Source organism: Motacilla alba, chromosome 5 (assembly GCF_015832195.1).
Source record: "Motacilla alba alba isolate MOTALB_02 chromosome 5, Motacilla_alba_V1.0_pri, whole genome shotgun sequence".
NCBI classification, from domain to species: Eukaryota; Metazoa; Chordata; class Aves; order Passeriformes; family Motacillidae; genus Motacilla; species Motacilla alba.
The window spans coordinates 57587325-57599817 of NC_052020.1; the positions used below are offsets into that span (position 1 = coordinate 57587325).

Genomic DNA, 12493 nt, shown 5'->3' on the forward strand with positions numbered 1-12493 from the left:
AACACTTCCATACACAGAAAAAGAACACTGACAGAGAACAGTAAAAAAACCCCACTTCTTCCTTACCAGCTATGCATTTTTGGCAAAAAAACCTGAAGTGGTGTAGTTGTACAGAAACAGAACAGCTCAGACACCAACAATAATTCACACTCACTTTTGCATTAATACTGCTCTCAGAGCCTCCTTCTGGCCAGTAGCATACTGGGAAATAAAAACATCATCTGTGGGGAAGGACAAACATCCTTTGTTGAGATAATTGCACAAAATGTCTATTTCACAGGTCGAGACAAAGTACAATACATTTAATTTTGCTGTGAAGAATCTGCTGCCTGCAGGAACCACATCATCTATTGCAACAACAAATTGTTTCCTTTCAGTAAGTAGAAAATTTAAATAATGGTAAGAGTAAGAGCAGCCTTCATTTAACACAATTTTTATAGCACTGAATGCTGGTATCAATAAAATCCAATAATGGTGAGTAAAGGCTCAATGGTAACTTGAGCTCAGACAAGCCAGTCAATAAAATGCTGCAAATTCTGACTTGAAAACAGTTCAGTTAAGAAAACCCCAGAAAGAGTATTTCCCTACCATCATCATAAATTACAACAAATTTCCTTAATAGGTGCAAATCATGCTAAAAGGATTGCAGGCTCTCCCTCACCCACTGTTTGCTGGGCAGAGGAGGCAAATGCTGGTAAGTCAGGCAGCTGCTGCCTGTGAGTGTAAAAGTACTGATTTTTTGTCTTAACTGGGGTATTGATTTGTATTTTTTCTCTTTTACACAGCTCCAGATATCCAAGAAACTGCATAATTGTCTTTTCTTTAAAAAGCCTTCACTTCCCTAAATCTGATTGAAATTGGCAGATTCAGAAATTAAAGGAAAAGACACTGACATTGTGATTTCCTAGGATTCTTAAGGATTGGAAATACACTTTTTTGGTATAGGCTGCTTGAAGAAAAACATGCTTTTGTATTACAGTAATTCACAAGAGGAAAATTAATCAAAAGAAGGCCCTTCCCCAAACTGTCTATTCAGAGACATGAATATTTGGTTAACAAAAGGAATCTCAACACTGGCACACTGGCAGAAGTCCCACTCAGTTAATTAAAAAAATGTAATGCCAGCAAGAATGAGATAAAATTTGCAAAATTCAAGAATGTTTGTTGCAATGATCATGTTTTTATCAAAGCAACCTTTGACTATTTTCACTCAGGAGTTTCTATAATGAAAAAAAATACCTACAAGTTCCCTTTCCTGACAAAAAAAAGGAGATTGGTGTGTTTTACCTTCAGGTCCTCTGCTATTTTCCAGCAGCATCAAAGGACCATCTTGTGCTGCAGCTTCTTTAGGAGGATCCTTCAGAACAAGAGCAGAAAAAGCAGAGATGAAAGCCTCTGTAGCCAAAATTTTAGAGGCAGATGGAATTGCTGAGCACACAAATGGAACCAATTGCACACAGCAACACAAAGGTCTTGGCACAAAACATGACAAGACCTCTGCCACAGAAGAGTTTGGACACTGCTGGCAAGAACTCTCATGGCATTTTAGGGACTGAAACTCCACAAACACAATTCAAATCAAAACCATATATTCTACGTGCTAAGTAAGTTTATTTTCCTCATTTATGGCAAAAGAAGCAGTGGTGAAACTGTACCTGCTGAAGTTTAGAGAAGTTGCTAATCCTGGACAATTCAGGATTGCTCACACAAGAGAATGAAGTGTTAAGTAAAGCCCAGAGAATGAAATGTTAAATAAAGCCCCTCCAAAAGCACCAGCAATAACACCACATCAGCAACAGCTCAAAGAGAAAAAGCAGCTGCACAGCTGTGGAGCAGAGACCGAGCCAAAATCTTGTGTTGCTTTTAGAGGAGCTACAGCTTTTTGAGGAAAGCAGTGCTCTCTTAGCTCAGGGTTGCAGGAAGGAGCAGCAGCTTTTCCTACCTTTTGGGATAAAAACATGGGCTCTGAATTTTCAACTGGAAGCAGGCGTTCTGGATATGCTTTGGTGTTTAGGACTCCTAAAATAAAAGCAGTTTTACTGTGGTCAGAATCATTTGTGGTGCACTTTCTGTACAGCTCCACATTTCCCTTGTCTCTGAATGCCTAAACATCATGACCCTCATAACACAGATGAGCACAGAGATTGAGCTGAAGCTTAAAAACATCAGTGAATTCTGAGTCTGAATGAAAAATTCAATTTACAGCATGGGGAAACCTCTGAAAAACAGAACATTATTAAACAACTGATGCCTTGTGAAGGCTGACCTAGAACAGAGACTAAACAGAGCTAAAGAATAAAGTGGGGATTTATTAAAAGGCCTCAAATAGATCCATCTTGGGCAGCACAAGAGCCCAGCCAGGGCTACACCCAAGATGAACCAAAATGGCCACAAAAATGGACCACAGGTCTCACAGGGTCTCAGACTTCTGTAAGTTTTGGTCCATTTACATATTGGAGTTAATTGTCCAATTCCAGCTTTAGCCCATGCACTCCCACCCTGCTTGTTTTTCTCTCTCCAGCCCACGCTGTTTGTGCTCTTGGGCTGAGATGTGGATTGTTTGTCCTGGGTCCCCAGCTGGAGCAGGAATTGTTTTGTCTCCCTGCTCTGTGCAGAGAGCTCAGCATCCCCTAATAGGAAGCTCAGACCCACACACTAAAGCAGCACAGAACCTGAAAAATAGAAAAACTAAAACCTGAGGTATCAGGTTAAAGGATCACATCCTTTAACCAGGGATGTTTAACAGTGATTAAGCACCCCTGCCCCCATGGACAGGGACAACTTCCACTACCCCAGGCTGTTCCAAGCCCCATCCAGCCTGGCCTGGAACACTTCCAGGGATCCAGGGGCAGCCACAGCCCCTGTGGGCACCCTGTGCCAGGGCCTGGCAGCCCTCACAACTCACATCCCATGTGCACAACAGCTCGGGAAAACAAACACTGCAAACAAACACTGCTGACAACTGCGGAACGAGCGTGCAGAGACTCCTTAATTACACAACTCCCCGAGGCTGAAACCGCCTCTCAGCTCGGCTTTGAGCCGAACCCGGCGCTCACGGACGCACCTGGAGCTGCGCCGGGGGAGTCGCGGGCGGCGCCGGTGGCTCCCGGGGCCCGGGCCGGGCCAGCGCGGGGAGCCCCGTCCGCAGCCGGGTCCGCCGGGCAGGGCGAGCCCCCGGCACGGAGCCTCTGCACGGCCACCGGCACCTTCCGTCCGCGGCCGCCGGCCGGGGGCTGCTCCCTGCGGGCCGCCGTGGAGCGGACCAGCACCTCGGCCGCCGTCAGGCTGCCCAGCGAGTCCCGGCTGCCGCCCGAGCCGCTCTCCGCCTCCATGGGGCGGTCTCAGCGCTGCGGCCGGCGGCGCCTTCGCGCAGCAGGGCGGGCGGGCCGGGCACGGCGGCAGCAGCCCCGGGGCTGCAGCTCGCTCCCGCGCCGCGGGCACGGCTGCCGTCCTTGAGAGAGCACCGTCCCGCTGTCCCGGCCCTAATCCCGGCCCCGATCCCGCTGTCCCGGCCCCGATCCCGCTGTCCCGGTCCCGATCCCGCTGTCCCGGTCCCGCTCCGCTCCCGCTATCCCGGTCCCGTTCCCGCTATGCGAGCCCCGTTCCCGCTATCCCGGCTCCATTCCCGCTATCCCGGCTCCGATCCCGCTATCCCGGCTCCGATCCCGCTATCCCGGTCCCGTTCCCGCTATCCCGGTCCCGTTCCCGCTATCTCGGCCCCGTTCCCGCTATCCCAGTCCCGATTTCGTATCCCGGTCCCGTTCCCGCTATTCCGGTCCCGTTCTCACTGTCCCGGCTCCGATCCCGCTATCCCGGTCCCGTTCACGCTATTCCAGTCCCGTTCTCACTGTCCCGGCCCCGTTCCCGCTATTCCCGTCCCGTTCCCGCTGTCCCGGCCCGGCCGGCGGCACCGGAAGCGCGCGGTGCCATGGCCACGGCGTCCCATTAACCGGCGTCCGGCGGGAAACGCGCGGGTCCTCCCCTCAACGGCGTCCGGCGGGAAACGCGGGGCCCGAGAGGGTAAATCGGGCGGCGGCTCCGCGCGCGGCCGATTCGCCGGCCCGTGGCGAATCTGCGGGGCCCGGCGCGGGCCCGGCCCTCCCCGTGCGCGAGCGCGCGCCTGGCGAATCTGCGGGGCCGGCGCGCGGGCGGTGAGTGCGCGCGGGAGCCCGGAGCGCGTGAGGGAGCGGGCCGGGGAACGGGCGCGCGCGCCTGAGGGAGCCGGGAGCGTCCCTGAGGGGCCGGGAGCGGCCGGGAGCGTTCCCGTGGCCCGGGAGAGCCTGGGAGACACCGGGAGCCTCCCCCGTGAGGGCCCGGGAGACACCGGGAGCCTCCCCCATGAGGGCCCGGGAGACGCCGGGAGCCTCCCCGTGGCCCATGAGGGTCCGGGACCGCTCCCGAGGGCCCTCAATCCCCGCTCTGTGCCCGCTGTTGGGCCGGGGCTTGGCTGAGCGAGTGATTCCCGAGGGAGAGGAACTCAATGTGCCCTTGGAAGGGAGAGCTGGAGGATGGAGTAGAAGGAAAAGAGGGAAAAAAAAAAAGCAAGCTCGACTTGTTAGCCTCCGGTGTTGGTTTTGTTGGGTGAGAAGCGTCAGCCAGGTGTGGTTTCACTTACAGAGGAGAGTGCTGTGGGAAAATGTGTATTTTCCCTCAGGCCTGATGCCCATACACGTGGGGCTCTCCCGGTGCCTGAGGTCGGGCTGACCCTGGTAACTCACCTTTGGTGCTGGATTTCTACCTCTGATCCCTTCTCCTTCAGAGCAGGGTCCAGGCCAAATGCAGGAGGCAGAGAATGATAAGCTGAGCACCAGCTACTCCTAGTTATCCAGCTCCTGACTGGCCCCTCTCATCTCATCCTGCCCTTCTCACTTCATTAAATGCCCCTGGCCTCTTAAAATTAATTTGTTTGGGCTTCTCTTAAATCGATGGCACTCCAGTTGTAGCCTAGTAATCCCCCATGCTAGAAGAACTTTCTCTACAAGCTGTGGGGAGTTCACCTTGGCACAACTCTTTGACTTGAGATTTTTATTCTTTGACACATTGCTTTGACTTGATGCTTTTACCCTTCTTTCTCCTTTTCAGAAACACTTGTGTGGTGTTCTCTGTGTGCAGCTGGAAGCAAAGGTTGAAAGAGACATTCCAGCTTTCTTTTTCATGGAGTCGGTGGTAGTTACAGCTGATTCAGATGGTTAGTGGGGATTACAGGTGTGAGGGATTTACAGTGTATTTCCATCTCTCTTCTTCCCAGAAAAATGCAGCTCTTCTCAAAAAGATGGGGGGAAAACCCCAAACACAGGGCTTGTTTATTATGATCAGAGGGACTTCTCTTCATGAAACTTCTGTATTTGGAAGAGCCCCAGGGTCTTACAAGGGGAGAAATTTCCCAGTTTTTGCTCCTTCCTGGTGAGCCAGCACACCCAGCAGAGGTTTATTGAGAGACCTCTGCTTCCTGCAGTGTGAATATCCTTGCTTAGAGGGGCAGTGCTGGATTTTTAAATCGTGTTTAGCCCACGGGATTAAACCTGAGCCTGCAGGAGTTGTGTGAACAGCTCTGGGCTGGGTTGGCTGAGGTGCTGAGCACTCTATCATCACTCTTTAAAAGCTTTTTCTCAGAGTTGGACGGAAAGGGGAGAAGCAGCAGGAAATCTTGAAAGAATACATTTAGCAGACTATGGAACAAAACAGGTTTGCACATTCCTGGGAATTTTCAGATGTAAGGCTGATTTATAGCTGAAGGTGCAGCAGAGCTGTGTAATTCCCCAGTGGAATGTGTGAAATACCTGCACAGGAACAAGAGCTTCAGGCACTTGAGATCAGGTGGTGCTGATGTGAATCAGAGCCTTTCCCAGGTGCCAAAGCTCTGTGAAACTCCAGTTTCCATCTGCCTTTTCCAATCTTGCCAAGTCAGTCGCAGAAGGACAGGGATCAGGTTTGCTGTAAACACAGATCATGAGGCAACGCTGAGTGTGGGAAAGTGGCACCGACAGGTGAAACTTTGAGCTTCCTGCCTTTGGCAGAGGACAAAAGTGCTCCCTGCAGTTTCTGTTTAATTATCCACATACCTTGCCCTGGCAGAATTGTCACTGGTCTTGTTTTCTCACAGGCTGAGAAAGGAGAGTGGAGTTGCCATCACTTCTCACTGGTTACTCCAGTGGTGGGCAGGTCCATTCTCCTGAAACAAATCAGGGGTTTAGGGCAGAGGAGAGAGGCTGGAGGGGGAATTTGGACAAGGCCGTGGGGTGACAGGACAAGGGGTGGTGGCTTTGCACTGCCACAGGGCAGGGTTAGGTACTGGAAAGAAGTCCTTGACTGAGCCCTGGCACAGGGTGCCCAGAGGTGCTGTGGGTGCCCCATCCTGGCAGTGCTCCAGGCCAGGCTGGAGGGGCTTGGAGCAGCCTGGGATGGTGGAAGGTGTCCCTGCCATGGCAGCAGGGTGGAATGAGATGATCTTGAAGGGTGGAATGAGATGATCTTCCATCCCAAACCAGTTTGCAATTCAGCGACCACCTGAATAAAACCTGGTTCCTTGTTACCACATATGCTGCAGGAGGTTCTCCTTCAGAATTACCGGTGTGACCTGCCTGCCCCTGAGGAGTTCTTGCATCTTACATCCCAGAATCATCTGTGCCCTTGGCCTTCAGTCTCTGAACTGTGCAGGGATGAAGTGTGGTGTCAGGAGGCAGGTGTCACCATCCCTGTGCTGCTGGCAGGGGCTGTAGGGACAGTTCACTCTTGTGACAGCTCCCCGATGCTGTTTTTAGTTGCTTCATTTTCTTTCTGTTGTAGAAATGATCGTTGCCGTCTCTTTGTTCATGTTCAGGCAGCTTGTGTACCCCTTGCCTTCCCCCTGCTGAGAGACTGCAATAGCTAAAGCTCTCTAAAACACGAATGTCTTGCCCAAAAAATGGCAAAGCCTAATAGAAGATTAATTGTAAGTAGCCCTTGCTAAAGGACTAAAAGAATTATTTTTTCCCAAAGTGATTGCTCTTCAGTGCTCATTCTTCTTCCAGAAGTTGAATTATAGTAAGGAGCTTGCTCTTGCTGCCACGTGATATTAGTTTGCATTGTCATTTGTGATAACAGCTCTTAGATAACATGGAAATTGAGGGAAAAGGAGACTAGGCTTCAGTCTTCTAGGAAACCTGCAGGGATGCTGTCAAGCCTTAACTTGTTCACTGCGTTGGGTTAGGAATGTGAGTCTTCCTTGAGGATGCTTGTTTAAACTCTTAGATCCGTGGCTGTTTACTTTTTCCCTTTTTCTTTGTCTGTTTCATTCCGTTTTCATTGTTCTGTTTTTCTTGCATTTAATTCACTGCAATAGCCACAACATTTGCTGTAGTTCAGGTGTTTGGTGCAGCTGCACAGAAACCAGGCCCTGCACCTTGTGCTGCATCTCTTCAGTGACTGCCAGTTTATATTTGCCTTTTTTCCTTACTTTTTAGAGTTCCTGAAACTCCAGGGCTAGAAAGTGACTTTGCTTCTTCCCCAGCTCCTGCCCTAGCTTATTTAGTGAGTTTGACAGCACATATAAAAATAAATAAGGTATTCTGTAAGTCACTTTAGCTGTGTGGAATACCCTAAAAGTCTTTAAAGGACAGCAGTTAGCAGGTGGATCTGGTAAGGCTTCGTACCTGGAATGATCCTGGATGTTTTTTTAACTGAATACATTCCCAAGAGGTAAATTCCCTTTGAGTGAATGGCTCGGAGGTTAGCTGGCAAAGTTGCATTTAAACACACTTCAAGGATGCACAAAATTCCATTCTGATGTAAAATGTTGCAGTTCATATTTATGTTTTTTTATTTAAAACTCACCTTTTATCCTCACCTGTAGGTGACTGAGCCACAGGAGGTGGAACATGGCCGGACAAATGTCAGAGGCTGATCAGATCAAGCAGGTGAGATGCTGCATTTGGGAGGGATGGCTTTGGGAGCTTTGTGCTGCTCTGTCACAGGGAGTGCCAGGTGTAGTGCATAGGGAAAGACAGAAACTCTGAGTTATCATCTGAGTTAACCAAAATTTCAACAGGTGACCATTGACAAAGAGCATGTTTTGTGTATGAGCAGCTTTTGGTGCTGAAATTTTCTGAGAGTAAATTTTTCCAGGGACTTGCCCTTCAGATTTTCTTATACCATGCAGCTAGATGTAAGGAAAATAAACACTGATTTTAATTTTTTTTTTAAATATTAATTGTCCGATTTTTATTTACAGTTCAAGGAGTTTCTTGGCACGTACAATAAACTTACAGAAAATTGCTTTGTGGATTGCATAAAGGATTTCACTAGCAGAGATGTGAAACCAGAAGAGGTAGGTGATGGCTTCTAATGGCCCTTTGGCAAAACTGCAGCATTCCAATTTCAGAAGCAACTTAGAGAGTTTTGATCTTTAAACCAAGATACAAAGCCAGGCAGCAGCCTTCAGTGGAGTGTGGGTGTCTGGCATGTTGCTTCCAAGTGAGTGTCCCACCCCAGACCAGCTTGGAGCAGCCCGGGACAGTGGAATGTGTCCCTGCCTACGGCAGGGGGTGGAACTGGATGCTCTTTAGGGTTCCTTCCACCAAAACCCTTCTACAAGTGGTTGTCACACACAGAATCTGCCCAGTCCCCACTGAATGTTGGCTGCTCGTTGCAATTCCGTGTGTTTCATTCCTTGAGCTGTCAGTGGATGTTCTTGTGCCTTAACTTCTCATGGATGGTGACTCCATGGACATGGCAGCTGCCCACCTACAGCCTGCATCATGTTCTTTGAGGAATCCTGCTGAAATATTTGTTTACCTGCCCACGTTCCTGCCTTGTAGTGAGTCATGGGAACACAGCTCCGGCTGTTCAATCCACTTCCCTGCACTGCAGGGAGCTCCCTCACGCTGTCATCTGCAGAAAGATTAAGCTCTCCATAAGATTAGTTGCATGGTTTTGCTTCTCCTCGCCTGTTGAGAGGCTGTTTCAGAGCCTAATCATTTTGGTTGGTTAAAAATCTAATAACCTTTGCTTGACTCTGCTGGCAGGAAAAAATAGCCTAAAACTTTAAACTAACTATTGTTTTTGGGCCTTTTCTGCCTCCTTGGAGTTCAACTCCTCACTGCAGGCAAAACTCATGACTCCTTTCAGCTTTGGTTCTGCTGCCCTGAACAGAGCTCTCTTAGCTTCCCGAGACAGATTTCTTCTTTCCCTAATCTTCTCTGCATCTGCTTTAGTGGAATTATATTACAGGTCATAATTATTCTGGATTAAAGATTACTTAGGTCCAAAAAGTATTCTTAGATTCTTGGAGCAACCTGGACTAGTGGGAGGTGTCCCTGCCATTGCAGGGGGTTGGAATGAGATGATATTTAAGGTTCATCCCAACCCAAACCATTTCCTGATTGTGACTTGGCTTTTTTTACTTTTGTGGATTGCAGAGGGTTGATGTCTGGTAGCACAGGAGCCATCTGTTAACAGAGGAACCAGGAAGAAACTTTCTTGTGGGAAGTCCTGCCCATATTGTCCATTATGGGATTTCCTGCAGAGCATCTGTCTCTGGCAGCAGGACACTTGTCTAGATGGACGCTGCTATGGAAATTCCCGTGTTTCTCTTGAGAGTTGTAGTTCCTTATTAAATGGTTGAGATTAATACCTACACAGATCCCCTTTGGGATCCCACACTTTTAAAAACCCAAGTTCTGAGCTCTTTCCTCGCCCCAGTGCCAGTCTGGACTCCCCAGCAGCGTGTCGCACACGCCGCTCCCTCACAGCAGAGGCCTGGGGCAGTTCAGAGCTTGTTTCCTAGGGAGACTCCACTCCTGCTCAGCAGGTTTGGCTGTAGCTGGTGCCAGGCTGAGGACAGAGGGCAGGGGCTGGGTGGTGTGTGGAGCTTGCTGGGGTTTTGTCCAGTTCGTTTCATCCCTTGTGCTTTTCACATCCCTCTGTACTGAGCAGAACCAAAGCAAAGTCTGCATTCCCAGGCAAAGGGCTCGCCTTTTCTTTCTACCCAAATCTCTTACCTCTGCTGTGATAGCAAGGCTTTGAGCCATGGCACAGAATACCCAGTTAGTAGGACTGTAGCTCAGAAATAATCTCACAACTCTTTCTCTACGCTTTAAATCTGAAAAATACTGTGGCTGGAATAGGCTCTGGTGTTTATTTCCCAGTCCAGCTGACTGATGTACTCTGGTGGCAAGGCAGGTACCAGAAGGCTGATAGAGCCAATGGGAACAAGGGTAAAACAGGGTTAAACTGAGTTAGCAAAGAGCAGATCGTATTTGGCTGTCAAAGCCGATATATGTTTGTAAACAGAATTAAAACAAAATTTACTAATTTAATATATTTATTATTAATTTCAAAATATGTAGTTCAATTCCACAAGAGGAGCCCAAGGACAAAACGATGGTATCTCCTGGGTCCAGGGAGTTTTCCATGGAGACTTGAACATGAGAATGGATATTAGTAAATGTTTCAGGCATACCAGAAAAACTCAACTTTACATGTTCTACTGCCCTCATCTCGACAGTATGGGATGTACTCACCTAAGTGTTTACCCCTGTCTGTGGTGGTATTTCGGGTCCTGGCTGGGGACATGTTTGACTTCTGTCTGAAGCCCTGTGTTTCGCTCTTGCTGCAGATAACTTGCTCAGAGAACTGCCTGCAGAAGTATCTGAAGATGACACAGAGGATCTCCATGAGATTCCAGGAGTACCACATCCAGCAGAACGAGGCTCTGGCAGCCAAGGCAGGACTGCTCAGCCAACCTCGTTAGAGCAGAGCACTGTGCTCAGACTCAAGCTGTGCCAAGAACACACTGGGGGATTCCTACTGTCAGGATGTGTGTCCAGCAGCTCAGAGCAGAGCTGTGGGTGCTGCTCAGGCAGTGGGAGCAGAAGGGTTAAACAGGAGCGCAGTCCCGGTGGCCTGGCAGTGGAGTTTGTTTCCACAAGGGAACCATGCAGATACAACTTTTCCCAGGACCCACAGACTGGTCTGAATTTCAGGGGTGGTGGGAGGGCTCGCCTGCCTTTTGCTGAGACTGGTTGAGATGAATCAATGTAACGTGGGGAATACACTTTTTTATTTAATTCAAATAAAATCAGCTGGAGCCATATACACCTGTGTGTTCTTTCCAAAGAGCCATTTTTGGGACATTTGAAAAGCAGCATTTTGTTTGCTGGGGGCTCTTTGCTCAGCTGCTCCAGAGTTCTGCTCGTTCACTGCTGCTTTAGGAGCTGACAGATGCCAGAGGCAGCTCAGGCAGGGGTGCCCCAGGTTCTCTTTGGGTCATTGACAGGAGACAGGGGGGCAGTAGCAGCACTTGGGCCTGAGGCAGCTCCTGTGCACCCTTTGTTTCCCTCAGGGAGCCCCACAGGGTCCTCCCAGCCTGGCTTCCTGGCCTGACACACTCCAAGCACTGAGCTTGCTGCAGTTTTCACAGAATCACTGGGGTGGAAGGGACCTTAAAGATCATCAAGTCCAACCCATGCCCCAACACCTCAACTAAACCCTGGCACCCAGTGCCACACCCAGCCTTTTATTAAACACCTTTCTCTTGTGAATGCCAGCAGGAAATACAGGCTCTGCACAGCACAGGGTGCAGGTGGAATATGGGGTCTGTCCTGCAAACACAGCAGTGCTTTGGAAGGATCCTGACAGCTGAAATCCCGCAGTCAGGGCGTTAGTGCAGTGGAATGACAGTCAACAGGCACCCTGTGCTTCAGATCTCACTCATAAAATACAGGGACAACAGGAACTGAGCATCAGGAGCACCAATTTTGAGGCTCGAGGTGATGAGGAGTGAACCAAAGCTATTTCATGTCAGCTGCCAGGTTCTGTTATTGACAGGCAACAGCAAGGAGCAGAAAGAGCAGGAGGAGGTTGTTGTTACCTTCTCTACCTTTCTATCTCCAGCAGCAGCTTGAACGAGTCACTCAGCTGTGCAGGCTGTGGCTTCCTGGCCCCCGAGGGCAGCACAGTGCTCCAGACACCTGCACCAGCCTCTGCTCTGTGCTGCAGCTCTCCCTGGAACCCTGCTCCTGTGCCTGCAAAGGTGGAAGGAGCCAGCGTGAGCCTCCTCTCATCCCTGTGTTTGTACCACAGCCCCTTCCTCCTCTCCTGTGCCTCGTTACCGTGGAGATGGATGAGAGCTCGCTCTGAAACAGTGAAGGCTAAAAACCAGCCCAAATAAGGCAGCAAGTCTGCAATGTCCTGTTTTTTCAAAGGAATACCAGGCTAAAACTGTCCAGATTGTTTGCTACAATCAGGCCACAAATGCTGCAGCTAAATTGAATCAATACATGCATAGTAAAGGCTTTCAGGGCTTCCCTTGAAGCAGCTCTCCTTCTGTTGAACATTTGAAAGTAATCCATGACTGAGATTTTCCACTGATCTTCATGTGCAAAGAGGTGCTCAGAAAAGTGCCTGAAGAGTTTAACAGGGAAGTGGAGGATTTTCACATCTTCTGAACAAAGCACCTGGGGGCTGAAGTGAGGGAGGTTAAAAAAATACTCATTTCAGTATTTGGAGCCAGGAA

General features: G+C 49.4%; 2 protein-coding genes across 10 annotated transcripts in view; one reads left to right on the plus strand and one right to left on the minus strand.

Moving 5' to 3' along the window:
* The window catches only part of KIAA0586 (KIAA0586 ortholog), a 107060-nt gene extending 103229 nt beyond the window's left edge, over nucleotides 1-3831 (minus strand). For 6 of the 8 annotated variants that reach the window (XR_005256983.1, XM_038136858.1, XM_038136859.1 and 3 more), the window contains exons 1-4: nucleotides 3065-3537; nucleotides 1943-2019; nucleotides 1288-1357; nucleotides 155-221 (exon numbers count right to left, since the gene is read on the minus strand). Coding sequence is in view for 7 of the 8 variants with exons in the window: in XM_038136858.1 (XP_037992786.1) it covers nucleotides 155-221; nucleotides 1288-1357; nucleotides 1943-2019; nucleotides 3065-3332 (482 nt within the window). In the remaining variant the exon portion in view is untranslated. Of the gene's footprint in view, nucleotides 1-154; nucleotides 222-1287; nucleotides 1358-1942; nucleotides 2022-3029; nucleotides 3538-3788 lie in introns of those variants that run through there. The other 2 variants (XM_038136864.1, XM_038136863.1) reach the window with 2 other exon arrangements.
* A 177-nt stretch (nucleotides 3832-4008) lies between these two features.
* Nucleotides 4009-11073, plus strand: TIMM9 (translocase of inner mitochondrial membrane 9). 2 transcript variants are annotated; one of them, XM_038136869.1, is made up of 4 exons: nucleotides 4009-4151; nucleotides 7832-7895; nucleotides 8210-8305; nucleotides 10595-11073. In XM_038136869.1, exons 2-4 carry the CDS (start codon nucleotides 7857-7859, stop codon nucleotides 10727-10729), a joined length of 270 nt encoding a protein of 89 aa, XP_037992797.1. In that variant the 5' UTR covers nucleotides 4009-4151; nucleotides 7832-7856; the 3' UTR covers nucleotides 10730-11073. The 2 variants fall into 2 exon arrangements, with proteins under 2 accessions (XP_037992797.1, XP_037992798.1); XM_038136870.1 differs by lacking the exon at nucleotides 4009-4151 and adding an exon at nucleotides 4553-5188.
* Nucleotides 11074-12493: the final 1420 nt, after the last annotated feature.

What these genes read in the sequence shown, in the direction of transcription:
- TIMM9 (XM_038136869.1), top strand. Translation starts at nt 7,857, where the DNA reads ATGGCCGGACAAATGTCAGAGGCTGATCAGATCAAGCAG. An exon ending in AGGCTGATCAGATCAAGCAG is followed by an intron (nt 7,896 to 8,209) that starts GTGAGATGCTGC and finishes TTTTATTTACAG; the next exon opens with TTCAAGGAGTTTCTTGGCAC. An exon ending in GAGATGTGAAACCAGAAGAG is followed by an intron (nt 8,306 to 10,594) that starts GTAGGTGATGGC and finishes CTCTTGCTGCAG; the next exon opens with ATAACTTGCTCAGAGAACTG.